This window comes from Nothoprocta perdicaria, unplaced genomic scaffold (genome assembly GCF_003342845.1).
Source record: "Nothoprocta perdicaria isolate Ctin4 unplaced genomic scaffold, notPer1 scaffold_27, whole genome shotgun sequence".
Taxonomy (NCBI): domain Eukaryota; kingdom Metazoa; phylum Chordata; class Aves; order Tinamiformes; family Tinamidae; genus Nothoprocta; species Nothoprocta perdicaria.
In genome coordinates this window covers 4,506,268-4,532,345 of record NW_020455499.1, presented here as the reverse complement: position 1 = coordinate 4,532,345, position 26,078 = coordinate 4,506,268, and the positions used below count along the sequence as shown (strand labels likewise).

The window sequence follows — 26,078 nt, the reverse complement described above, 5'->3', positions numbered from 1 at the left end:
GTTCTCTTGACAACCACCAGCACTATTTACCTTGAAAACATCGTACCGTACCCGACTGCACAGCGTTTAGGTAGGTGGCAACAGCTCACAGTGACAGTGCTTGGCTCCTGTATCCACACTTCACTTTCATCAATATAAACATGTTTTACAAGGGAGAATGGGCTGTAGCTAGAAATACCAACAATATATTATGTTGTTATGTATAACAATCTACATGTTATTGTGCAAAATAAGAAAGCAGTGAGCCTTGTTTCCTRACAAGGAACCCGAGCGCTGCCATCCCTGCCCTTGCCATCAAGCTGGTCTTGAGCATCAGCTATGGCAGAAAAATACCTCCGTGAGTTTCCCTGCTATTCCAAGGAAGTAACGTATGGAGGGGGCTTCATGCTGTGTTTGGACCCTGTATGGGCCCTTGTGACCTACTGTGGAATTAGGCTTCAAGTTTGGCCACGCTGTTTTCAGCTTTGGCCTTGTCTTGTGTGTGCTAAAGGAAAGGGGGGCTAGAGAATTACAGTGCAGCCTCTGCAAGGGGAAAACCCCAAACAAGCAACTCACAAACACCAGTATCTCCTGTGGCAATTTAGTGCTCGCTGAAGGCCAAGGGGGAGCACTGCACGCTCTCACAGATCAGCAGTAAGTGCCACCTCCCGGGAACACGAGCACGATACATATTGCCAATGTGTGCACACACAAAAAGCCAACCTGGGATCTTCCAAGTAAACAGAAAACTGTGCTTTTGTCTGTGGCAGCTACAAAGGAAGCTTTCAGAGCAACTGAGAGATGCCATGAAAGGCTGCCTCATGATTCACTAGCACGTCAGGGCAGGCTCCTATGGCAGCTTCGAGTGCCTGAAGAGTACCTCGGACTTCAAGAACTGCATGCTTCTTTCTGGGCATCTTAAATATGGATTGAAGCAATCTACTGCTCTTCAAAAGGGTTACATAAGTCAATGTACGTCRCACACACCAGCATCTCAGAACTTCTGCTCTTTGCACAACTTCAGTGCTTTGAGTTTACGCCAGTTCTCCAGCTCTCTGCAGTCCCTTTGACCTCATTGCTTTAGTTCCTGCTCAACTTTGATACAAAAACACCTSCGTTTCAATGAGTTGCTCTCTAACATCAGAATCAGAACGTGAGCTTTTGAAGGAAACCAAGGGTACACACAGAACAACTACCTTCAAACAATGTGTTATTGAAAAACTACAGTGTTCACATTTCAAACAGGTATGAAGCTTTGTCCTCTAGTCTTCCAAACCCAAGGCACAGTGAAGAACAACACTGGTGCTCATCCCATCTCCCAGGGCTCAGCAAGCCTGGCCAGGGTGAGGAAGCGAAGTTAAGGTCAGGAGAAGGCACTCGTCCTGTGTACCAAAAAAACCAACGTCAGCATGGGGCTGGCAAAACTAGACACGAGCCCTACCTTCCATTCAGCAAGGGCTCCCAGGAACCTTACACCCAGGGAGCCAACACACCTCAGCAACCTCTGGCAGGAGGAAGCAGAGCAGGAAGGCAGGGGACAAGTGAGACGGGCGCACAGCACAACCACATGTAATAAAACTTGTAAGTGTGGCAGCCTTTGATACCAGCTGCTAAGAAAATAGTCCTCAAGTCCACTCATCTGCAGAGAAGGCAGAAAGAATTAATGGTTCTTGGAGAAAGCCAAGGAGCACATGCTCAGACCAAGGAGACCCACTCATTGCATGCCAGGCATTATCAGACATGTGGCAGTCACGTTTCCCTTTGGTGGAAGTGACATGGTGATGAGAGGACAATGCTAAAATACCATCTAAGGAGAATCAGAGCTATCCAACCTGCAGGACCCTGATGGATCAAATGAGAACCACTTGCTATTTTTATGGTAACTCGCATTCTTGAAAGCCCAGGACTGTTTTCCAAGCATAGTCACAAATACCTATAAAACCAGTCATCTTAACCGAAGAATTTTTGATATTTACACAAAGGGGATTTTAAAGCCTTGATACCAGCACCTTCAACTACTGTTTACAGACAAACCTTACTAGAGTGTGTTTCATTGGGCTTGTTTCAATTCAACCAAAAACAGTAATCAAAATACCTTAGGCCAAAGCTGTTTCCATTACTCCTTTAACATCTAATGCCAGTTTGGAGTCACATGCCCTGTATGCACTCAACAAACAACAATTTGTACTGCTTACTGATGTGCAGAAATGTAATCAATTTACACTGCGGTGTTAGTGTGCTTCTTAGAGTGATGGTATAAATCACACCCACTGCTTCAGGGGTCTAGTTGCATCTCTGTACCTGCTGCTGTAGAAAGATGCTGAATTTACTAGAGAAAGCGCAGCTGAAACACAGAACAAGGAGGCACACGAGATACAGAGGTTGCCTCTGTAATGCTCCCAAAGAAGTCATCCAAAGGACAAAGAAAAAAGAAAAACAATTAATAAAATTAAATAAAACACAAAATAGGTTAGCCCATGTTTTTTTTCCATAGCTAGCCAGAGATATCAGCACCTACTGATCCAAGTGGTGACCTTCAAAGCGAGGAAGACAAACTGCATGGCATCGTCTCCGAAGAAATGGGGCTGAAAGGTATTTGGAGGGTTACTCTTTACGCCCTGCACATTCCCATGCCAAGAGAGCCTTGCAGAGCAGCTGCCGAAAAGCAACCGACCTCAGCGGTTCTGAGAGCGGGGACATGAAGGATTTCACCCCGAGGTGAGATTACACGAAGGCAGCGCAAGGATAACCGCATCTGACTGCGGTGCAAAAACCCGGCTTCAGCACTAAACCGTCTCCCTGAAGGACCCTCCACACCTCAACACCATCACCCCATAAAGATAAAACCCAAACTCTCTTCTACACGCATATATCACGATGCAGTTCAGGAAAAGGGTTAGGTTTAGAAGTTCCTTCTCCTTCTGGAGTAGCCACCACGTATTTATCAAAGTAGACACCGTGTCATTTTAAGGCTCTGACAGATTTATACAGATGTTAAGACACAGGACTTCGATTTACTTCAGAGTCTTAGCCTGGAATATTGCTTACTTGCTAAGAACAGAAACATCAATAAAAACTAAACATCAGGAAGAAAAAGAAAAAAAAGCTTGCCTGCTGAAGTCTTCAAACTCACGCTTATATAATAGATTAAAGTTTTCACACAACTTCAGATAGGAACAGACAGCTTTMCTCCCCCATCACGAAAGGTCAGCTTAGAGCTTTCCACATACTATTATGTTTCGTTCTTTCAAAGATGTGGAGAAAATAGTCTGAGATGGAAGAAAAAACACGCTCCAAATTACTGCTTACCCTGCTGTGCTTCATGCAAGTGAAGGAACAACTGCATGTAAATCTACTCTGTTCAGGAATTACACAGATTTAGAAGATTATGCCCTCGCTTTAGTCTTCTACCTATTCTGTACTTCTGAAAGGCAGAGAATTTGGGTGCAGAGAATTATTTCCTAGGCATCCTCTCCCACAACACTTTCAATTTTAACATCTCTTCCCATCTGCACCTCTCYTGCCCCATTTAATTGTACGCCAAATTGGAAAAATATAAAAGGCTCCAGTCCCTGGGAACACAACCCCTCCGCAGCGCCGCACTGCCCCTTGCCTGGTTCATTATCTGCTATCTCACACAGTGAGAAAAATGCACTCGTTTAGGGAAAGAAAGTCTGGTTTTGTACAGTCATGCTGTAATATTATACTAAGTACAAGAAAAAAATAATCTCTAACACCCATTACTAAAACTTTATTTGCTTTTACACCACATAAGAGCCGTGCTCTCCTCCTAGCATCTGGTCTACCCGCTAATGAAGCCAATGGCAGCAATGAGCCAAATTCAAGTGCCATTAATGAAAAGTGATATTTAAGTCTATCTTTTCTCACTGTAGCTAAAACGCAGACATTCATGGAAAGCACGTAATAGTGATTTAGGTTGTTCCAGCTTTATATAAATCACAGGCACAAAAATAAGAAGACAAACAGCTTTAAACCAAACAACTTGAATGTCTGTGCTTCTTGCTAGAATTATTTCAGAGTCACCTAGGTTGTGAATAACAATGGAGGAAAAAAGGATTAATTAGCAGAGAGTGGACTTCAGGGATGCTACCTAACAACATAGTCACCCTTTTTGGAAATCCTGGTCAACTGAATCAGACTGTCACAATTTTACTGGAAAAAGTGCTGCTCAAAAGTCCTGCATGTGCAGAACCCTTAAATTTTACAAAGTTACTAGACACATTACTGGGGAGACTGTTTGTTATCCCCTCACACTCTCTTTTCTTTAAACCACGACCCCATCTACTTGAAGAGCATAAGGGTTTCTAGCTATTGCAACAAGAACTACTCTTCTAAAACAAGGACCTCAAGAACTTCTTCCATAAATAAAGATTAATGTTCAATAGGGCAAAATAACAAAGAATACTCCCGGAGTGGTTTTAAGTGTGTGTGTGTGTGTGTGTGTGTGTGTGTATGTGTGTGTGTGTGTGTGCAAGCCTGTGAATGCCATTCAGGGGGCCTCATCAGAATAATTAAAATTTTAATTTAAAGATGATAAAACAAGAATAAAAATTTTTAAAAGGAAGAAAATCTTGGTCTTTAGCATTTTTTAGAGAAAAGAATTTCAGCCATCTCTAAAAGCTTTGTTTAAAAAAAACCTTAAAAGCTTTAATGGAAATTTTCCAAAAAAAAAAAATCAGATCAAATTTTGTTATTACTATTAAACGCTTCTTCAGTGTTGCCTAGAAACCCAGTCCTGCACCAGAGGTGCATCATGACAGACACTGAGCAAAGAGAAAAAAACAAAACATAGAAAACCCTAATCTCCCCTCACATAAATAAGCAAGCAAAGAAAAAAGTCTGTCCCACAGCCTGTTTTCATCATTTTAAAACTAAACCTGAGCTTTTCAAACATTTTGGGAGGGCAAAAAGAATGAATTAGTATCTAATGTTGATGGAAAATATACAACATAAAATTCCATCATCTCTTTTGATTCTGTCCTGATTGTTTTATTTTCTGCTCACATGATAATGCAATATAAAAAGATTGTATTTGATGATCTCATTGTCTCTCACAGAAACAACAAAGAACTCCAGTCCCTATCGTGGTTATTTGAATAGTTTGTCTTAAATCTCCAGGTCTAAGATGGTTTTCCAGTAGAAACGTGGAGCTACGTTCCAGCACAGAGCTCTATTCAAGTCAATGCAGAAAGAGATTCTCAACATGTCCAAGCCAGATGGTGACCTAGCAGGTAAAAGGCACTGTTTTTTCCTCAATTATTTAGACTGCCCAAACCTTAACAAATTCTTAACAGCTAATAGGGACATTACTTTCAATTGTAAAGACAACAGCTTCTCTTCCAGCACTTTAAATAATTAAAAACAAGCAAACAAATTCCTCAAGGATGTGAACTGCTCAACACGCATGAAGCCCTGTACCTCCTRTGGAAAAACACTGGGAATTCTAATACAAGAGTCTCTAGAAATGAAATGTTTACATCTTTATRTAGAATAATGGCATAAGCCCCTTCTATTTTACAGGATGATACCAGTCACTTAGCCAAACACTTATTGTTTTTATGGAATTTCAGAGGTGTCACTTTTGGCCTTAAATTCCCTCCAAGTCACCATGGAGTTCCACCAACCTTCTTGTATGGAAGCACATTCTTGCCCTATGTTATACATACATGTTTACTCATACAACATACCTGGAAAACTGTTCCTGCAGTCCACGCATCTGAGCTCTGCTTCGCTCCGACTCCAGCGTCACCTCCCGCAGTCTCTTCTCACTCTCAAGTCTTAAATGTCTTTCTTCCTCCAACTCATGTATCAGCTTCTCACGCTGAAAGAGCAGAAAGGATATTCATTAACTGCAGATGTAAAACATCTTTTTAAGATAAATTTTATATAAAGTTTGGGAAGGATCAATAAGCAATCAAAATTATTACCCCAACTATGCAATCCCGACTTTTTTATATGGCAACATTACATAGATTCATCGACTAGAAATGGAAAGTCTTCTGGTTTTGTCGCCTGAGAGAGTTATTCCCTACAGTAAACATAATGTTTACTCCAAAGCAAAGAACCTCAACTTTCYCTACAGTTTAATAATTCAACATAAGATAACATAACACAGTGAAAAAATCCTGCTTTTCTCCCTCTTGTTTTTCTCTAGGGCTATTGCAAAAAAAAAACAAAAAAAACCCAAACAAACAAAAAAACAGCATATTTTGATTTGTTGGAGTCTCAACCTGCAGGATGGCAGATTGCTATAAAATATCCCCATTACTTTGAGTGACTCTTATTTGGCTCAGACGTACCGAAAAGCAGCCCAACAGCTATTTAGAAAGAGCCACTCCTCTCCTTCCTAAGCTCTTTTTTTTCCTTCATCTCTACTCAAAATAACTTCCAGAAGTCATATTTGAGATGTAAGCAACTTAATGTTTCTTGATAATACATGAGAAGGCTGAAATGGGCCCATTTCTATTATTCCTGAGGCCAACTCATCACCCGTGGCTGCCTGGATGCCTCGGGAGCAGACAGGACCCTGATTCTGCAGCCACCGTATTCCTGGATTGGGCTGGGAGCAGGATTCCCATCTCCCAGCTTGGAGCCTGCTGAAATGTTACGGGAAAGATTAGGCTTTATAAAAACAGGGTATCCAGGCAAGGAAATGCAAAGGAAATTAAAATGTCAGTAGCTTTCCTACTCCTCTCAAAGGCTATGGCTGTTGTTAATTCTTGAAACTCGGGACCACAGCACCCACCACGACGTACTGTGAAACCCAGATAAATCAACCACGTCGGGGGCTGATCTTTAGTGGTTCTTTTATGTTAGTTCTGGATACTAAAATGTCATATAAAAGCAAAACTAATGACAGTGAAACCCTATTTTAAAGTAGCCACGTGTGATTTAGGAGGAGTAAGAACTGATAATTTATGAAACACGCTAGTAGAATAAAATAATACGCACTTTTCCATGAGACTCCCACACAGAAACTAAATGATTTTTTTCCTTGTGCATTTAAATGAGGTAAGAAACAAATAATAAAAATAGGCGATTAACATTATGCTTCCCTAGTGAAGAGGGCTCCACCGACTACTGRCACTGTGAAATTATTCCATGTGCAGCATCCAGGTACGCTGAAAAATCTCGGTGCACATGCGGTTTGTAGGCTGATGGATGCAGTTTCGTTGCAACCTAAATTTTTCTGGCATATCTGCAAAAACGCATCTAGAAATTCTATATAGCATTTCATTAGAAAATAGCAAAGGTTTCTTAGTGTTAAGCCATTAGATGGGGAAGATAAGACTATTTGTACAAGTCCCACAGCTATAAATCTTACTGGATAATAATTTACTATAGCAGGAACCACAGGAGCAAAAATATGAACATTACCAAGTAGAAAAGGGACTTTAAATACAGTGATAAATAAGCAGATGTCACAGAGGGGGTGGCTAAGGAGTAAATGAAATATCTATTGGCCGTGGGAAGATACAGTGACTACGCTGAGAGCAGAGAGCTTCTGTTTGGCTAGTCAAAATATTGGGAAAAGGGAAAAATTCAAAACAAGAAATGAATTATTTGGAAATAAATTCACTGCGCTAGTTAAATGATCTAACTTATGTCCTCCTTATGTCCGCTGGCCTCTGGCCGCTCCAGGCGCCGGGCACGAGGGCAACCCGGGCRAGTGGCAACGCAGGGACTTCCACAGCCCCCAGCATCTCTCCAGCTTCGCGCCCACCGGAGCCACCGCTAAAGCTTTTTGGTGGCCCTTRTCGCATACTGTCCCTGGCATCTTTTCTTATAGGTGACATTGAGTGCTGCTAAGGGGCTTTCAGAGGGCAGTAATGAAAACGCCACGAGGAGAAACGTGCAGCCACTATCCTGTGTTTAAGGCATAAACTGCACAAGCCACTTGGGGGTTTCCTTGGCCCCTCGCGGGTGCATCAGCGAGCGCTGACGTTACCATCCACTCCGTTCACACTCAGCAATGAGGAGGGGACCCAGGGTTTGCCCTAACCAACCACAACCAGTTCACCTTGCGAGAGCAGTAAGATTTGAGAAATGAAGTGAAATTAAGAGACAGATAATGAAGAATAAATAAGAAACGGAAGCGGTGTGAACCGCTGCGCCGAGCGAAGTGTCGAGCGTGGCTCGCCCAGCTGCAGGCAAGCAGCTCTCGGGCACCAGCCGAGGCTCCTCGCAGGGAATGGGTGGCCCCAGGATGGCAAGAACCCAACGAGAAGCACCAGCYCATGGCCCTGGGGTCCTGCCTCTCCTCCCAGCAGCCAGAAACGTCCCGCAGGACCGGGACACGACGGCAGCCTCGATGTTCTGCGGCCACCCTTGCAGAAAGCGGAGCCACTTGCAGTCAYGTCGCAGACTAACTAGTCTAGGAGGGGGAAAGGGAGCAACGAGCACCCGCCTTGAGCAGTTTTCAGTCTCCAGGACTCAAACTGGGCACAAAGTAGCGCAAAGCAGCAGCAATCTCATCTACACAAGCAGGACCCATTGCTATTCACACAAGAAAAGCCATAATGAAGTCTCAGGAGAGAGAAGGGAGCCTAACCTAGAGCATGGCCCAGATATTTCTTCCTTTATTTCCTCCTGGCAGCAGATAAAGTATCTCTGAAGTCTATAAAATTTTGTGCATCACCTTAATCACCTTTCTAAGCTCCTCTGTGCTAAATCGAGGCCACTTTATCGGTACTGGAAAGGAATACAAGTAACATGTGAATGCATAAAAAGTTAAATAAAAAGAAATACATCACAATGTCTAAACTCCAGAAAAATCACTACTGTTATCCAATGAAGTTATATAAATTCATTCTTGCAAACTCTTTTCTAATTGCAATTTCTTCTCTCCATGGGCTGTGCTCACACTATTTCTGTCTTTACCAGACAGGTAAAGCCAGGTATAATAGGAGTGCTTAGTACAAGTATTAAAATAACCTAAAAGGGACCTAGATACAATCTTAAAGTTACTTGGTAAGCAGTGAAAGGGGCTATTGCTTAAATGTAAGCAAGATTCTTCTTTTCTCTGCAATTTGTTTATCCCAATAGGTTCAGCAGGTTTACTCTGGAACTACTAATTACACTAAAATGGAAGAGCTATTTTGTTAGCAAAAGTCTACATAAGAATATTTTTCACAGGCTAAACGTTGCTTGAAATCAGGCTATTAACCTTCACATTAATTTTTTAACAACTATTTTTAAGCATGTGCCAAAGCAGGCCACGATTTCTGTGTAATTAATATTGATTTCCAACAGATACTTTGCATTGGGCTTAAATGAGGTGAAGAAAATCACACAAAAAAAAGATACGATTTTCTAGGATTAATTATGATATATTAACTGAACCAGAAACTGGCACTTTGTGTCCTCCTCTCCCAATTGGTTTCTGTAACTGACAGGGTCTCCCTGTCTTCGACACAAGGAACATTCCACTCCCAGGAAATGTGATTTCCCCAGGGCTTCTCGGAGCCCCTTGAGCCAGGGCGCCGGGTTGACCTGTTGGCTGGAGCAAAGGAAGGAGCAGGAGTGTCGTTTGCAYGAATGAATTCTGCAGCATGGGGGTCCTGTGGCAGAGCAGCCCCTCCTCGATGTCTTGTACCCGTCCCCTTGTCACCTCCGCGCCGAGGCGAGCGCGTCGCTCCGCGGCCCCACGCTCTCCATTTTAGTYCACAGCAAAACGGGTCAAACTCCCGAGTGTCCTTTGCCTGCTCCCCATCGATCGCTGTTCAACTAAATGCTTCTCATTCCCTAATCGATGCTTCTTCTCGGCAAAAATAAACCCGGGCGCTGACAAACAGCTTTGCAGCACGTCACAGCTTCCCGGGCAGTGGGCTTTGACAGCATGAAAAACCACAGAGGGGAAAAGATTTAAAAAAAAAAAAAAAAAAAAAGCCGTGCATTTCTTATTATGCTTATTACAGTTTTTACAGGCTGCTTACAGTTGAATCATTGTGCTGTAACAAGACCTGATTAAATTAGGCAGCTGTTGAAGGCAGCGCCTGCTCAACGCGCCCTCGTGCTGCTGCCGGCCGCACGCGGAGCCCTGGCCGCTCCAGGTGCCCAAGGAGTCGCCGGCTTTTCCAGGGGGGCAGGAACGGGTGGTTCTGGAGCAATGCGGAGCATTCAGCTATAAACAGCAGGAACTCGAGTCAAGGCAAGCTTCATGGAGGGAGAGGCAGCATCGTGTTTAATGCTATTTCTCTTCTTAAAATGAAAACGTTTAGGTTCAACATGCACAGTAGTTTTGCAATTTGGGCTACAGCGGCGGAAGAAGTTCCTTTATTTTACTAATCCTCTGATTTTTTCCTACCTCATTGTTTTATGCTATAATCTTGTTTCATGAATTTACCCCCTCTAAAGCCCTACAACATCCCAGCACAAAGAGCCTCCCAAGCAGCCTCTTGCTTTTAGGCTGACCTCGAGCCCTTCCACTGCAAAAGGAAGAAGGGGAGGCTGCTCAGAGAGGCTTTCAGCCTCCCAAATGATGGGCAGCCACAGAAAACTGGGAGAATCCAATTGCTGGGACCAAGTATTTCTCTTGGTGCTTTAGCGGAAGGCCTTGAAAATAGTTAATTTGAGTAATTTGGAACAAGCAATTTKTATTTCCCTACTACATTTGAATATGCTAATGCATGTCTCTCATCACATTGGGCTCTGTTCAGTGACTTCCAGCTGCAAACTTCAAGCTTTGCTTGGCTCCGTGATGAATAGCGAGCGAGCAAACATTTATTACGACTATTGATATTTTAGTGACAATAAGACAGGAGTTTACACACTTCATATTCACTGCCGATAACACTGCTCCAGACTGACTCAAGTAAATTAAAAACATTTTCCTGGTAGAGTCACTACTTCAGAACAAAACATGACACGGTCTTTCATTATGTAGCAAGTCAAAATTGCCACCATGTGGCAGGACAATAACTTAATTTCCCTGTATTTACACTGCACTGATATGGTTTTAATTGCCTCTCTACAGCGGAGTCACTGCGGGGCTGAAGCCCCTTCGTCACTGCGAGCGCCCCATTAATCCGCATTAGGCAGGCTGTTGGGTGCGTGCGGCTGTAGCTACAGCTGGAGAAGGGGTAGCATCAGCTTTATCAAGGAAATTTCCAATCATTTATAAAGCSTGTTGAGATGGTGCTCGATGGCCTGGCCATCTCCCTCAGCTACGTGAAATACGCAGCATTGTGGAAAATACCGGATGCACCGATAAAATAAAACAATTAACAAATTACTGAAAAGTCACCAAGGCTACGCATCRTCTTCCAGGGACTAATTCAAACCAAAAATCCAAATTCTGGAAAGGTCCAGAAAATCCGGAGAGGTTGGGAAGCCGGGAATGCCACCTCCTCCTCACGCTCTCGGCACCGAGCAGTAAGTATTTTGTGAGGCAATAAGCACTTCGATAATCCCATCTCACTAAAAAACAATTGCTCTTCATTCAAATTCCCAACTCAGAGCCCGATTTCAAAGGCTCACATTGATCTTTAGTTCTCYGCATAATTAATTTTTCCATTTTAAACATATTATTTCCTGATAGTGGGAAGAGGGGAGGGAGAATACTCCTCAGTGTATGGGAAAGTCCCACGCAGTCAGATCATGGATTTTTTTTATTATTATTAATCTTAAAATGATAAAGCTTTTCAAAAATGAATTTGCAAATGTAATTGAGCTTTTAATAGCTTCCACAGACAGTAATTAAAGAAATCTCATTTCCCTAAATTAAACATAATGAAATGTTTTTCAAGATCAAATGAAAACTTGGAAACAATATTAAGACAGATCATTTGTATGAGTATTTGGTATTCAGAATTATGCAGAATAAACCTCTGTCAAAATCAAAATGAGAAACAGTGGAAATATTAAGTAATGCAACATAGAAATGTTTCTGCGCTGAAACACGTTAGGTTTTAATGGCTGGTTACAATTTGAAGCCTTTTGCTACAGAGGGKTTTTTTTTTTTCCTAAGGTGACCTGCAATGCATTAAGATGTCTAAGCAAACATAAAGGTGTTTGTTATTTTTATACTGTGTATGTAAAGTCCTTCCCTATTAGGAAATAAGCTCTCTAACCAATGTATATTGTTTACTATGAGGCTTTATTAATCCCCTTGCAAACAAAAAAAACTCTATGCATGTCAGTTTGTATTTCCTACTGGTTTGATTCCAGAAGATCTTTCAATAAAATAACCTTTCCATAAAAAAGCCACACCGGGAGCAGCAGCAGCAACATTCCCCAGAACTTTTCTTTCTAAAGGAAGGGGGTAAATCTGCAGCGAGTCACRCATTCTGGACAAACAAAATACAAGTGGAAGACAGATACACCTCAAAAAAAAGTGACTAGTATGCGAACAGAAAACAGCACCTTGACAACCCRGCACTCCACAGAAGGAACCTGCTGCAGGCAAACTTTTCTCCACATTGGTGGCAAAAGCAAAATACCAGGCCACCTTTGAGGATGTTCTCTACCTGGATGCCTCCCCTCTTTAACCCYGCAGCTGAGACAGGCGAACTGCTGCAGTTCTTGATCGGCCGCCCGTGGGCACGCGCCCCTGCAGGGACGGCACCTTTCTGCAGCAACACTTCCAACACGGCTGTCTGGAAAAACACTTGGAAAGCTTGTAAAGAAAGAAAGTGGAAAAGTGTTTTGGCAAGAAAGGTATTAAGGCAATGGAACAGTGAATCAAAATTGTAACTTTTTACTGCTTTCTCCAACCAGAGGCAAAACCTACTGTTCCTGAGAAGACCAACAAAATCTGAAGATTATATTTATTTTTTTTAATATGTCAGGAGTCTAAGGAAGTTTTATAAGTCCGTGTGGTTATGGACCACTCCTGAAAATGCTAGTAGAAGCACCCGAGCTTAGTGCTCAGAACCAACCTGCGCTGTGGCTGACGTGCACTGTTATTTAAAATACAACTTATGACTATCAATCCATCCCTGCTTTTATTCATGCTGCTGGGATATGTCAAACCCCAAACACTTAACGGTCAAGGCTGAAAGTAAAATGTAATTAGTGGGCAAGGGGAAACAGGGAGGAGAAGAAAGTCCTTGAGCTCTGGCCGGAGGGCCAGAACCACGGCTCGTATTTTCTTTCGCACCTCAGAAACACTTTGAAGGAGGTTGTAAAGGAGTGCCCAGACCCTGGCTTTTAAATCCCATGAGCGATGGCAGCCAGCGGCCAGATCAGGAGCAGAAGGTTTATGTGTGTTCATTAAAACCAGGTAAGAAACGCAGGTAAGAAATGTTAAGAAAAGGCACTATGTGAACCTTGCAACAAAAGAGCATTTTAGCTGAGCTGGACAGCCCACATGGAAGGGAGAGAGGAGCTCTGATTGTGCAGTCACGTTGGGCTGAGGTTTCCCATCTAGTGCTGCCTGTCCCCTTGCTGTGCTGCAGAGGCAGCCCAGACTGCCGAAGGGTAGAAGACAAGGAAGGGGTGAAGGGACAACAGCAGGTGACATTTCAGTCAAGCTGAACTATTTACCCGCAGTATCGATTTTAACCTATGAAAAGAGTCGAGCTCCGCTCCAACCTGTCGAAATTCACAGATCGCACCGTGTTACCGGCAATATTTACTCCTATGCTTTCCAAAGCCTGCAGTAAAGGGCACGGTTTACAAGCCTGGCTCTGCTTTCCAAGGGGAYGAGATGGGCGCAGACGCCCGTTCCTCTCCATGTGGAGACAACTCCCCATCGTCCCTGCTGCAGCAGCCCAAGGGCTCCGTGTCCCAGCCCCGCCGCTCCCAGGTCCCCTCAGGTCCCCCAGCTGGTGCCCAGGCTGGGCTCTGAGCCGGCCCTCAGGCTCAGCTCAGTGCTGGACACGCTCTGAGCAGCCCTGTGGCCATGCAACGAGGCAGAGGATGGAGTYCCAGCATCATTCCACCCCCGACACCAGCTGCGGCAGGGAGACTGCGACGTCTCCTCCTCCAGCCCTTATCTGAAGTGACAGGGTGTCTATGCCCAGGGTGATTTCCTTCTTCCCTTTAACTGGCCAGCATGTTCTTTAGATGATATAAATGTTTTCTTTTCTAAACGACTGAGCTCATAGAGTCAACAGGCAGTTGAATCCAGTAGTTTCCTCTTGGATCTGTTAGTGAGAYGGGAGTTAGGCTGTAGGACTCACAYAGGATAAGCATAAGAGAAGCCCCTCTAAGAGCTGCATTTGCCATTCCCCWCCAACAGCCAGGATTACTGAGTGGCTGAGCGAAACATGTGCAAGGCTAAACAGAGARCAGGACGTTCATCACACCAGTGACCAGAAGCTGCTCAGAGTAGTCTGTGATGCCACCAACCCCCCCAGKCTGGGAAACTCTGATATTCCAGGTTCACACACACGCTTCCCTGTGCCTTCCTCCCCTAACCTGCATTGCTGCACTGCTGCAGCCACCTTCCCACAGAGCTTCCCTTTGGCTCAGGCTCTGCACAACGCTGCTCATGCACATGTCACATCTCATTACAGTTTCTTCTATGTTCACTTGCAGAGTCCATTTACGGCTAAAAAGCAATGGTAAAAGAAAAAATACTCTGCTCACTTGCTTGTTCCTTGCACGTATTCCAGGGCCCCAGTGCTGAGGGTCCCTACAAATGCACCCCTCACATTTCTTCACTCCTTGCACTGCAGGGGCAGCTACAGGCAGCAGGGTTGTACAGCAGGTTATTTGCCAGCTGACAAATCAGCAATGGCATTTTTGAAGAGAGCTACCACCAAAAAAYCTTACTTATCAGTAACTTGAAAGTCTTTGCAGGTTTCCAGGGACCAAGCTCAGCTGAGTTCTACCAGGTAGCTGATGTCCTGCACCAAGTTGCCAAGTTTTCTTTTCCAAGTTCATCTGTTTACATAAGATGCAAGTGTTTTACTGTATCAACTCTTATTTCTTTTCTAACCWATTGTTCTTATCTATTAACTGCATGTAATCATGTAGACTTGCCTGATGTGAGAGGGCTACCAAAAAATCTGCTGTTTTTTCCAAATTAAGAGCAAGTGACAACAGTTACAAGAGTTACTTAGATTTTCTTAGAGGAGAAAAGAGGCGGCCTTTCCCTGAGAAAGTTTCAACTACTTACGTCAAAGCAAATGCCCCTGTTTCTGCCTCTCTGCCTTTATCGCGGAGTGAAGGAAGCCCTGAGAGGTGGCCGCAGTACCAGCCTGGCAAGCAGCTCTGCTACGGGGCAGTAAATCACATAATGGTGTGATTAACACCATTAATGACACATAGGACCAAGGGGTGTCGATCCCAATGGTTGAGGGGCTGCCGGCCCGGGGACCTGGTGCCTTCCCTGGGCGCTCTGGGTTGCTCAGTAGCTCCAGAAAAAGAGTATGGCCAAGGAAAAGTCTCACCCAGCTTTACTCCTACCTCCTTGTCAACATGGAGCACTCTGTTCTGCGCAGTGTGGTGCAGTGTCTCGTAATTCCTGACTTCCAGGAGTGGGATGTGCAAATTGGGATGGGGAATTCCAGGGAACCGCGTCCCACTCCTCCAGCAACACATAGGGAAAAAGTTTCCTACCTGAGGAGCTCTGCCAGCCACTGCTGCAGAGGGCCTGTGAATAGAGACCACCCGAAGCAGGATGTCCCCGAGAGGTAACAGTGGGCAACATGCAAAAGCAGGAGAGCCCACACAAAGCCTCTTTTAAATACAAGCAACTTGGGCACAGGCTTCAAGATTAGACAGAAATTCAAATAGGCTTCAAGATTAGACAGAAATTATGTGGCAAAGACAGTATCCAGAACAAGGCATCAAACAACAAAAACGAAGCACCACTTGACTGCAACTGCTCCGTTTCTTAAGAGAAAGCAGCTCAGGAGACAGAAACTGTTTTGCTGGGGCTCAGCAGCACCAACATCCCTCGTACACCAGGTTTCCCCCAAGGCCACAGCCCTCGGGAGCCTCTTTTTTGCAGTGTTTTTACACAAGGTACACTCCTGCGCTTAGGCTCTATGGGCGGGCAGGCACACGTGGTCTGGAGAGTAACCCCAAACCCTCCTCATTTCCCCAAATAAGCAAGTTTAGGTTATTTGGCAAGTGCGGGGCTTGTAGGACACCAAATCGGAAGGATATGGTCCCTAACAAGGATAATGAATAGAGGTTTTAACCACCTTCCTATTTAAAGTCACACAGTCGAGTATTCCATTAGAGGAGCAAGGAGGTTTCACAGGCAGGTGRGGCTCCTCTGTGGCGCCCGGTGCTTCCGCTCTCATTAGTTTCCGGATAACTGCAGAGCGCCCCACGCCAAGCGGTATGGAAATAACGCAGCCCAAACAGCACAGTCATTCCCACCGTCTAGACAGGCTCCCCTCGCACGACATGGAAGCCTGGCCACCAATTCCGGACTTGGAAGCTGTGCCAGGAGATCTTCATTATGAAAGATCCCGGAGAATCCCAAGCGCTGCCTTATCGCAGCGCTCTGCGCGTGGAGCCAGAATAAACAGAAAGTATTCTGGCTGGTAAAGGCAARCTGCTGACAAAGCAAAAATCGAATTAAAGGTTATGAGACAGAAGGAGGGAGGGAAAGAAAGACTCACGGTCACTAACTCCAGCTCTGTAAGGTTATAAAAGAGGAAGAGGGCAAAATTTCCATGTTATATTTTAATGTTTCTTTCAAATCTTGACGCTGTAGAGGAAGGTGACTGTGCYGTGCCGAGGCGGGCAGGAACCAAAGCACATCCAGGTTAATGGCACAGAGGATATTCGCAAGCTCAGAGCTGGCTCAGTTGAGCTGCCATGAGTTATCACATCTCCCTGCAAAGTGTTCAGTGGTCTGAAATAAGCCAGGAGTTTTTACCCAGTTTCTGTTCCCTCTCTTTTATTAGCCTCTGGTAGACTAACTTCCCTATTTATATATTTATATATTTATATATTTATATATTTATATATTTATATATTTATATATTTATATATTTATATATTTATATATTTATATATTTATATCCTGCTCAGGAGGAACTGGCCTTGATTACCATACCTTGCCACGCTGTCTTGGTGCAAGAGCCTGCACAGAGGGCTGGTGCAGGGAAGAGTTTTACTCAAAAACGTTGCAGTGCTGGAGCTTGATGTTACACAGCGGTCAGCACAGACCTGCCAGCATAAGCACCAGCAGCACCACATTTGTTTAAATAAATATCACTAGGTACCTTGAGACAAACATGGCAACAACGCCGGCAAGTTTGATTCGGGCAGACAGATACTGCAACCGGATTGGAACTGACAGACCTGAACCCGCARGGCAACGGTTTTAATTTGGTCTTGCAAGAGGACCTACGTGATGTGAGAAGGAAAACTGAAAATACCACCAAAGAGGTTTGTTTTCCTCTTAGAACAAACACGAACAAAAGCTTGACAAGATAAACTAAACTGAACTTTCCACGTCCGCAGAACTAAAGTAGTAAGTACACATTTCAGGCAGAAGCTACGTTGCTGCTGAGTATTATAAATCCCACAGCAACAGTTTAACTAGTGGACACCAAAACAAAAAAAAAAAAAGAAAAAAGAAAAAAAAATAAGCAAGTAACCAACAAAACGAAAAAAAACAACCCACTGGTGATTTCTTTTAACTTAGTAATGCTAATTTCTCTAAATACTTCAAAAATTGCTACACCGAGTATCTCACAGTAATTTCACCACTATTAATCCCTAGATTTACCCTCCTAGTTCACACAACACTGAAATTGTTAGTGCAGTTTCTCTACCCATGTCTTTCATTAGACTCTCCAGCACTGTGACCGTGTCCCTTCCTGCTGACGCTGCTCCTTGCACCAGACCAGACCTGCCTGCGAGGGCTCCATCTCCGCAACCCTCCGACCGCAGCTCTATTCAGGTCATCCTCGCAAAAATATTAATCCATGAGGGTTCAGCTTCCTGCAGCCGGCTCATCCCGTTGCCTGGAGGTGTTCTGGATTGCAGAGCTTAACCTTTTGATATTAAAATGCCTACAATTCAGTGTTACTAGTGCATGTGTGCATCACCCCTCTCAGGCACGGAGGTATTGCCCTGGGCGGGACACAGCTGCTTCCAGTCATAAAGTGGGATTTGCTTCGCATTGAAGTCCATGGCTGCTCTGGTATTAAATATACCCACTGGATATTAGGAGAGTGCCTGCACCTCCACTCTACTGTCTTGAACATCTCCTGCCTTTGTCATCTAATGGATAAATGGCAATTTCTACTTGCGGGCAAATGTGAGTAYAGGGCATACTTTCTACAGTGGCCTCCGTTTTGCTTTCAGGCCTTATATAAATGTGTTTACAATATTTTTTTTTCATTGTGCAGAGAAACTTATATAATTCTATTTGATTCTTCAGGTTGACTCAATACTTGCAGAACCTYGTTGAAGAGACAGACCACGCAGGTGAACTCCAGCAGCAGGGATACTAAATCCAGAGGAGCAGGGAGCAACTGTGACTGTCTTCCCTACAGTGGTGAGATCTATAGTAAATTTCTAGGCAAATGGAGCAAGAAAATACCAAAGTGAGGACGGAATATATTGCCTTTACAATGGCAAGTACCAAGAGCCCCTCGAAGTTTAGGATTCTCTAAAATAYATGGTGGCTAACATCTTCCAACTTCACAGGATTAAAAATTTCAATTCCAGTGAGGCAGAGAGGGCTCCGATTTGTTCTCGATGTTGGAATTCTGTCACCGTTTCTGCACTTTAAATACCCCGCAAAATGTTGCTTTTTTTAACTGAGCTTGAGCCATGGGTGTTATTCTAAATGAATGTAGCTCCCTCTCCTGGTGGAAAGCCAGTCACTTCAGAAAGTCCACTAAGGCGGGAGGAACTGTCAAGAAGATTTTTATTTTATTCCTCTACACACTCACGAAATTTCTACCACACCTTGAACGACAATGGAATAGAAGTAAATTGATTTTAGTAAGCATTTGCATTATATCTGATTGCGGAATCCAGTGAATAGGCCAGATTCTCAGGCTAATACTCCWTTTGAAAAGCAGAATAACTCCAAGCAGACATTATCAGGCTCTCAGCATTTCACTTTCAAAAAAGTGAGCAAACATGCTCATGATTTTCATTGTAAAATGACTGTTTAAAGGTCTCGAGTATTTTGCTTTAAATCATGACTAAACCTTAGATTCCCGGTCCTTAGAACAAAAAGCCAAGAAAATAGCTACATAAATGCAAATGTAAAGTAAATAAAAGAAGGAAACATTAAAGACACAAGACAAACCAAAATCTCAAGCCTTTTCCCACATTACAAATTTTAAACCCACAGAAGATAAAGCTGTGCAGTTGTGAACGAGGACATTTGGCCTAATGAGGTACGAACAATTAATGAGGTCCAGGAGCATTAAACTAGACTCATAAAGGATTTCAATAATCGTTATTGATGGTAACTACCACTAACGCCACTGCCTTTCTGTGGGGGCCATATGATAAAGCTCCTGTGGGAAAGCTGTGTAAATACAGAGCCTCAGAGAGGAGAAGGATCGGGGTCACACTGCTTCTTGCCCGTTAGGATGTTTAATATTCCAAGAGACATTTTAAAACAGCGACTTTGGCTCTCTGTCCGCAACTTTCTAATTAAAGCACAGACAGATGATTCCACGGAGGCAAGGACAYGTACACTGGGAGAGATCATTTAGCCCAGCGCATCTCCTCCTTAACACTTCATTTATTGCTAAATACCACGTATTTGTGAGCAACCCCGAGGCTTCCACACCGCCGGCCTTGCCCGGCGCCCCGGGCGAGCGCAGCGACCCACCATGGAGGGCACGAGCGCGTGGCTGTGGCCAGGCCCGGCCCAGAGCCACCAGGCTCCCCTTGGAACAGGGGGCACTGCGGATATGGGGGGCCAGCCCCCCAAGGCCGTGCACAAGAAGGGACCCGCTGCCCCGCTGCTCAACAGGGAGCGTCGCCTCCAACCCCGGCCACCCGGCCTGAGTGGAGCCATGATGAGGGGCCGCGGCCTGAGGGGAGCCACGCGGCGCTGTGGCCTCCGAGAGGGAGATGCGGCGGGAGAGCGGGAAGGGGTGGAAATAACGCCGCTTTCCTGCGGCATTTGCCGCCTCCTGCAAAGAAAGAGGGGGATTTGGCTTTCTACTGTCAGCTCCATTACACCCGAGCTCTTCACGCAAACATCTTCTGCCTCCTCTCTCTCCTCACCACAAACTAGCGCCTAAATTSAGGGCCGAGAGTTGAGTGAAAGAGAAAACATCTAAAATCACATTGAGAACTCCCTGGAGTTTGCAGAAACAGAGAATACAGTCAGGCTTCCTACTGATTTTAATAAGGCTTCCATCAAGACCATTTCTGCACTTTCACATGTCGATCTCCACGCGAATGGCCCAGTTCAGGAGCAAGTGATGATGAGAAGAGGGAGCCTAAGACAGATCTTTTCAAAGCTGATTGCGTTAGAGGTTCACTTTCAGTCTGGGCAAAGGGCTGGTTTGCATTTCAATCCCAGCGGCTTCGCACGAGGCTCTTACCTGCATCTAAATCCAGTAACTCAAGAGGGCTGAAACAAGCAAAGCTGACTCCATCTCTAGCAAAAATGGCCCAACTTTCTGATCGTGTGATTTTTTTTCTGCCTTTCCCTTTTACCTTCCCCACTCTTTACTTAGAAACTTGCAGCCTCTACTATTTTATACCAAAAACTGTTTGTAAAGCAAGAATTGTGCTGATCRCATCAAAACCCATTAATATAACTTGTTTTTCCATTATTAGCACCATCTGAGCCTGTTGAAAACCTTAACCAGGGCTTTAATTTTTCCACAGAGAGCTTTAAATTAATTAGTGGTTTACATGCTAACAAAGAATCTGATACATTCATAAATCAATCTAATGCAAAAGGATTACCAGAGGGTGGAAACCTATTCAGCGGGGACCTCACACTCAGTTAACATGGTGTGTTCTTAACAAAGGGGTGCAGGTGTGAAATAGATGGATACAGGGAAGAGCCCGGGATAATCACTTTGCATCACTTAAATCCACAGCAGGACACACGGTAAATCAGAGCCTAGGGCCTACCCTAAGTGAAACCCATGTAGGCATAAAAGGCAGCACCACAGCACTTTAACCTTCGCAATTGAACTGCCTGAGTGGGATAATTTCTTTTGTGTAGGTTACAGGCCAGTGAACTAATGGAAAATGGAGTAGAATTCAAGTACCTGGATACAGAAGTACAAACTGATGAAAGGACTGTGGACACGCACATATAGAGGTACTGAATAAATAAGAATTGCAACCTTTTTGCTTGGAAATTATTAATTGTATCCATGTTAATAAAACATGATGTAATTGTGTAGACTTTTGGCTTGTGGTAGGTTTCTAATCTAGGTTTCACTTACTTTATCTTGAGAGCCCTGCTGTATAGGAAGCATGGGAGCATTTTTCTCATTTTTCCTGATCAGACACCCTTCACCCCTAATGCAACTACACAGAAAACAAGCACTTCTTCAGGTCCCAATCTGTTTCTGAAAGATTGAAAGTCTGACTTAAAGTTTATGGATTTTTTTTTGATTAAATGAGTGAAAAAAAAAATAGGAGTTTGATGAGAAAAGGTGCTTCCAATTTTTACGCTGTTCTGAAATAAACTCTTCACTTAGTTTGAAAGCTGTTGATTTTAATAATACAATCTCTGTCAACACAGACACTTTCAGTCTTCAGTCTTTGTGCGGTTCAATCAGAACCATATGCATGCAAAGAGATCATTTGCTTTACTTCTACAAATAGGTAAAATATCCCCTCTGAGTGAGAAGCAGCACGACTAGGAAAGATGAACCCGTGCATTAAAGGTCTCAGAGCTACAAAAGGAAACTCACCACAGTGCAGGCTGAATGCTGTTCATACTTGTAGTAGGCTGACTGGCAAAACAGTTGTACATTTTGGTAATGAAAAGCCATCAACATTTACTAATATTAGTTCATAAAATAAGGCAACCTCAGCAATTCACCAGCAATTCACTGTCTAAATTCATCCAGTTCTCCCAAGGTGAACCATTTATTCCCTACCATCACTCAATGCTAGGTATGAGGTATCCCATTTGCAAGAGTCACATGGAATAACCATTAGAGCTCATTCATATATTTGGAGGGGTAAATAGGTATTATTCAAAAAAAAAAAAAAAAAGTCTTCATCTCTTTTTTTTTATAGTACTTTCCAGTACCTATCTACTTTCAATAATACATCAGCCATGTAAAATGTAGCACTGGCACATATTAACAAAAAAGAAACAACACATTTCCTAGAAGGCTGGTGGGGAGCAGTCGCACCCTTGCCATATAGTGCACATAAGGCTTTAAAAAGCGGTCTCATAAAAACGCATTTTACTCAACATATGTTATTTCTAGAGAAAATGCAAACCCATTTCTGAACAAAGATGTCACAGCCTAAGTAGTATCAACAACACATGCTTAATACCTTTTTTTCATTATTGTTTTAATGTACAAACAAGCCTCATTGCAGCAATTCCTGCAATGGTGGTTGACCAAGAGTGCAACAAGTCTTTCCTGCCTCTAACTTCAATGGGCTTAGCTTAAAAAGGCGAAAGCAAGTTGAAAATTATAGCGAGAATTAACCAGCAGCTCCCGATGTAGAGCTTTAAAACACATATTCTCCATGAAAAATACAATTGCAAAACCAATGCCAGGTCTTTGTTGTCTTCTTGCTGAGGTAAAATTCCCTCCGGGGAATTTTGTGGGCAAGAGTTCTACCTCTGTTGCAGGATTGTGTGTTGACAGGACGAAGTTTGCTGCGTGGTCCCTGCAGAGCCCCGGCACGCACAGCGCTACTGCGTGCCCAACACCCCCATGTCTCCCACCTCGCAGCGAAACCTTCTCATGGCCAAAGCAGAGAGGAGGGCAGGGGAGCGGGTTGTCCCGTGCACAAGGGGGCAAATCTGCCATCCCCGCCAGAGTGGCCATTCCCAACACCAAGGGACTGGATTTTGGGCTTTCCAAACTCGCCTGCTTGATGCCGTGGGATCCCAAGGCAGTTATATGAAKGTAGGGCCCAACCAACCTCCCCAGACAGGAGGGCTCCCGAAGTGCGTGCCACGTCCCGAAGGACACGTTGCGGAGAGATAAGGTGCTCTGCAAACGCGCAGTTGTGCCTGGCAAAAACTGGCCTTTCAATTTTTGCTCCCCGGCCTAATCTCAGGAATTGCTACATGAAAAAGGAAGATATAAAGAGCACTACATGATTTTCAGTATTATCGGGTTGACTTGTTCTCTTAAGTCTCCGCTTCCACTTTTCCATGGTTGAAAGATCTATCAGGCACTGAAATCCACGGTATTTTCAGGCGGAATTGCCTTTCGGGACCCATGGGTCTTGCTGGGGGCCCGCGCTGCTCCCCGGGGCAGGGAAAGGCAACGTGCTGCTCCCCAGGACAGCTCCTCCTGGGAAGGGATGTTTCCCTGGGGCCCCGCGTTCCAGGCGGCCACGGGCGCTTCTTACCATGGCTCCGTGCCGCTCGCTCTGCGCCACCTCCCGCTGCAGCCGCGCCACCGACAGCTTCTCCCTGCGGAGAGAAAAGCGCGTGAGGAGCCGCTCGCCGAGGCCCGCGCCGTGTGGGCACCTCGCTCTTGGCCCTGTCTCACAGCCCTTTTACCCTTTCGTCTGGGGGTGGCTGGGCGGGATAAAGCCAGGGCCTCTCACCCTCAGCGCTCCGACCCAAAACGTCTCCGGGTTCTGGCCATGGGGGACATGACCCCGCGCCAGCTACTCCCCTGTGGCCCCAGGCACCCACCTCCCTCCGCACAGCACCAACACCAGTCGGCTGAGAGGCTCCCATAGGCATAGGTATCCACAGATCCATAAAAACGTGCTTTAAAGAAACTAATCTATTTGCGATTTTGCAGTTATTGAACTATTAGACCTTTTCTTTTCCCTCTCCAAATCCACCTGTTTTTTTTGTACCCCTTCATACCACAGAGCAACTATTTTACTTAAGGACCTGGTGGCCATGACACACTCTCTCCTGGAAAGCTGTGAAAAATATCGGTGTAGTGGATGTAGAGAAGCAAAGTGGTGGTTAATGTGTGAGGAGCACATGCCCCGGCGGGGAGGGCAAAGCAGGAAGCGCCCGGCCCAGCCTAGGCCCCGGGAGCCGCCGGTGCCGCGAGGCAGAGCGGGAAGGGAATCTGCCCCGGCAGCTGAGCGGGACAGGAAAGGAGGGAGCACAGGGTACCTGGAGCAACTAGCATCAGTTAAAGTGGATTCGAAAAGAAACAAAGATTTTTTTTCCCGCATTTTTTTTCCTGAAAGAATACCACTTATTTTTAAAAGAAAAGCAATCTGCAGAAGGGTCAGAAAAATTCACCAGTTCACAATAAAATACAAACTTTGCAGATGAACAAATAATCTGTAAGGAYGACTTGAACTACCTGAGTGTCTTCCAGCCCTTACCTGGGATATTGTACCACAGCAACTGCAGCAGAGATTTTGATTTCAGGGCAGTACGTCCACCAGACCGAGCCTTGCAAGACAGGCCACTGGGCAGGCAGTAACTGCTGCTCCTTTCTCCCACTCTGCTCAGCCCAAGAGCCACCAAGCGACTCCCACACAGGCAGAGCAGCGCTCGAAACATCCTCCCCCTGCCTSCTAAGGGCCCTGGCCACGGGAGCAGCACCGGTCCCTTCACAGGATCACAGAACGGGAAAGGTTGGAAGGGACCTCTAGAGTCCCTTTGTAACCAACCTTCCCAAAAACTGGGGGGTAAAATAAAACCAAGAGACCCACATCTTATGTTTGGGCACTGCAATGAATCCTAAAGTCTTGAAAAGGCGCAGGGGATATTTTCAAACTTCTTTAGTTCTTCTGCTGCTGTAAAGAACAGGACTGGCCAAGCCACCAAAGAATTCCAATCCTGCTGAGCCTTGCTGAAGTCCCCTGGGACACCCAGCACCTCTTCTATAACCATTCCTGTCATCAAACAGCTCTCTTTCACTCAACAAAACCCACTACAGCCTATATTTTATTTCTGCTCGYGCAATAAACGCAGCCTTTAATCTAATTCCATGACCCCAACTGTCAGGCACCACTTGTGCCAGGGAAGACCTATCTATTAGTACCGTCCTAATTACCAGGGAAACGAYAGCGCTTGTGTCATTTGGCCGTAACTCAACACATACTTCGGGTCATTAAAGCAGACCTCTCTCCCCTCCTCTCTCCGTTTAAGCAGAAAACTCCATGTTTTGGGAGAGTTTTCCTGGCAACCACCTGCTTCCATACCCTAGAAGGCAGCCGGAGCATCTGGTTTTTGGAGATGCCGAGAACAGGACATTGGAAGACCTGCTGCTCCACAAGGGTCATCGTCACGTCCTTGTCTTCTAATCAGTCACATCCTTTGGTGCACAGGCAAAAAATACTACACTGTGTGGCCAGTGAGAATAAAAGCCATTTCTGCTTTGCAGGATGATGTTGGGAAACCACGCACACAGTTGAACACTCYTGCCCAAAACGAACCTGGAAGGGGCATTTTAGCAGCACCAGGAAGAAAGAAGAGGAACAGGAATGTGAAACTCACACTAGCAGGAGAGTGGGGCCTCAGACAGCTCAACTCCTTAGCCCAACTCCCACACTCTGCTTCCCTCAAACAAATGCGGAGCCAAGGGCAAAACCCACGGGAGTCAGGGAACAAAACAAAGGTTTAGGGCAAAGCCACCTGGGACAGTTTCCACAGGATTACTTTTAATTCAGAGATTCAGTTTCACTGAAATGAAAACACTTGACAGCAGACATAAGTTTTACTTAAGGTATCAGGGTACCAAAAGCCCAAAATCAAGCATACCAAGAGAGGGCTTCTGTCAAATGACCTGCATTCTGTGAAATAAAAAAAAATGTTCAGTTTTAGAGTGGAACAGAAATTACCTTCCCCACAGAGCTCTAGATATTAAGGAATTCACCCCCAAAAATGAGGCCTCCTAGAAGTTACCAGAGAATTTCTGCCTTATTGAGATGCAGCTGCAAAGTCTGGGGGCAGGGGGCTCTTGCTCCCACTTTTAAAAAATTATTCTCCCTTTCTCCATGTAGCTGGAACAATTTCCATTTATTTTTGCATTTTATTAGATGAATACCAGGTACAATTAATATTCTGGTTTGTGAATGTGAAACCACTGAACACTGGT

At 44.7% G+C, this 26,078-nt stretch overlaps 1 protein-coding gene across 1 annotated transcript in view; it reads right to left on the bottom strand.

Annotated features, from left to right (window-relative positions):
• Window positions 1-25,263, bottom strand: part of NCKAP5 (NCK associated protein 5) — a 129,385-nt gene extending 104,122 nt beyond the window's left edge. Inside the window, exons 1-4 of the mRNA XM_026040861.1 lie at window positions 25,183-25,263; window positions 24,649-24,659; window positions 23,407-23,470; window positions 5,688-5,821 (exon numbers count right to left, since the gene is read on the bottom strand). Coding sequence (XP_025896646.1) covers window positions 5,688-5,821; window positions 23,407-23,470; window positions 24,649-24,659; window positions 25,183-25,263 — 290 coding nt within the window. The remainder of the gene's footprint in view (window positions 1-5,687; window positions 5,822-23,406; window positions 23,471-24,648; window positions 24,660-25,182) is intronic.
• Window positions 25,264-26,078: the final 815 nt, after the last annotated feature.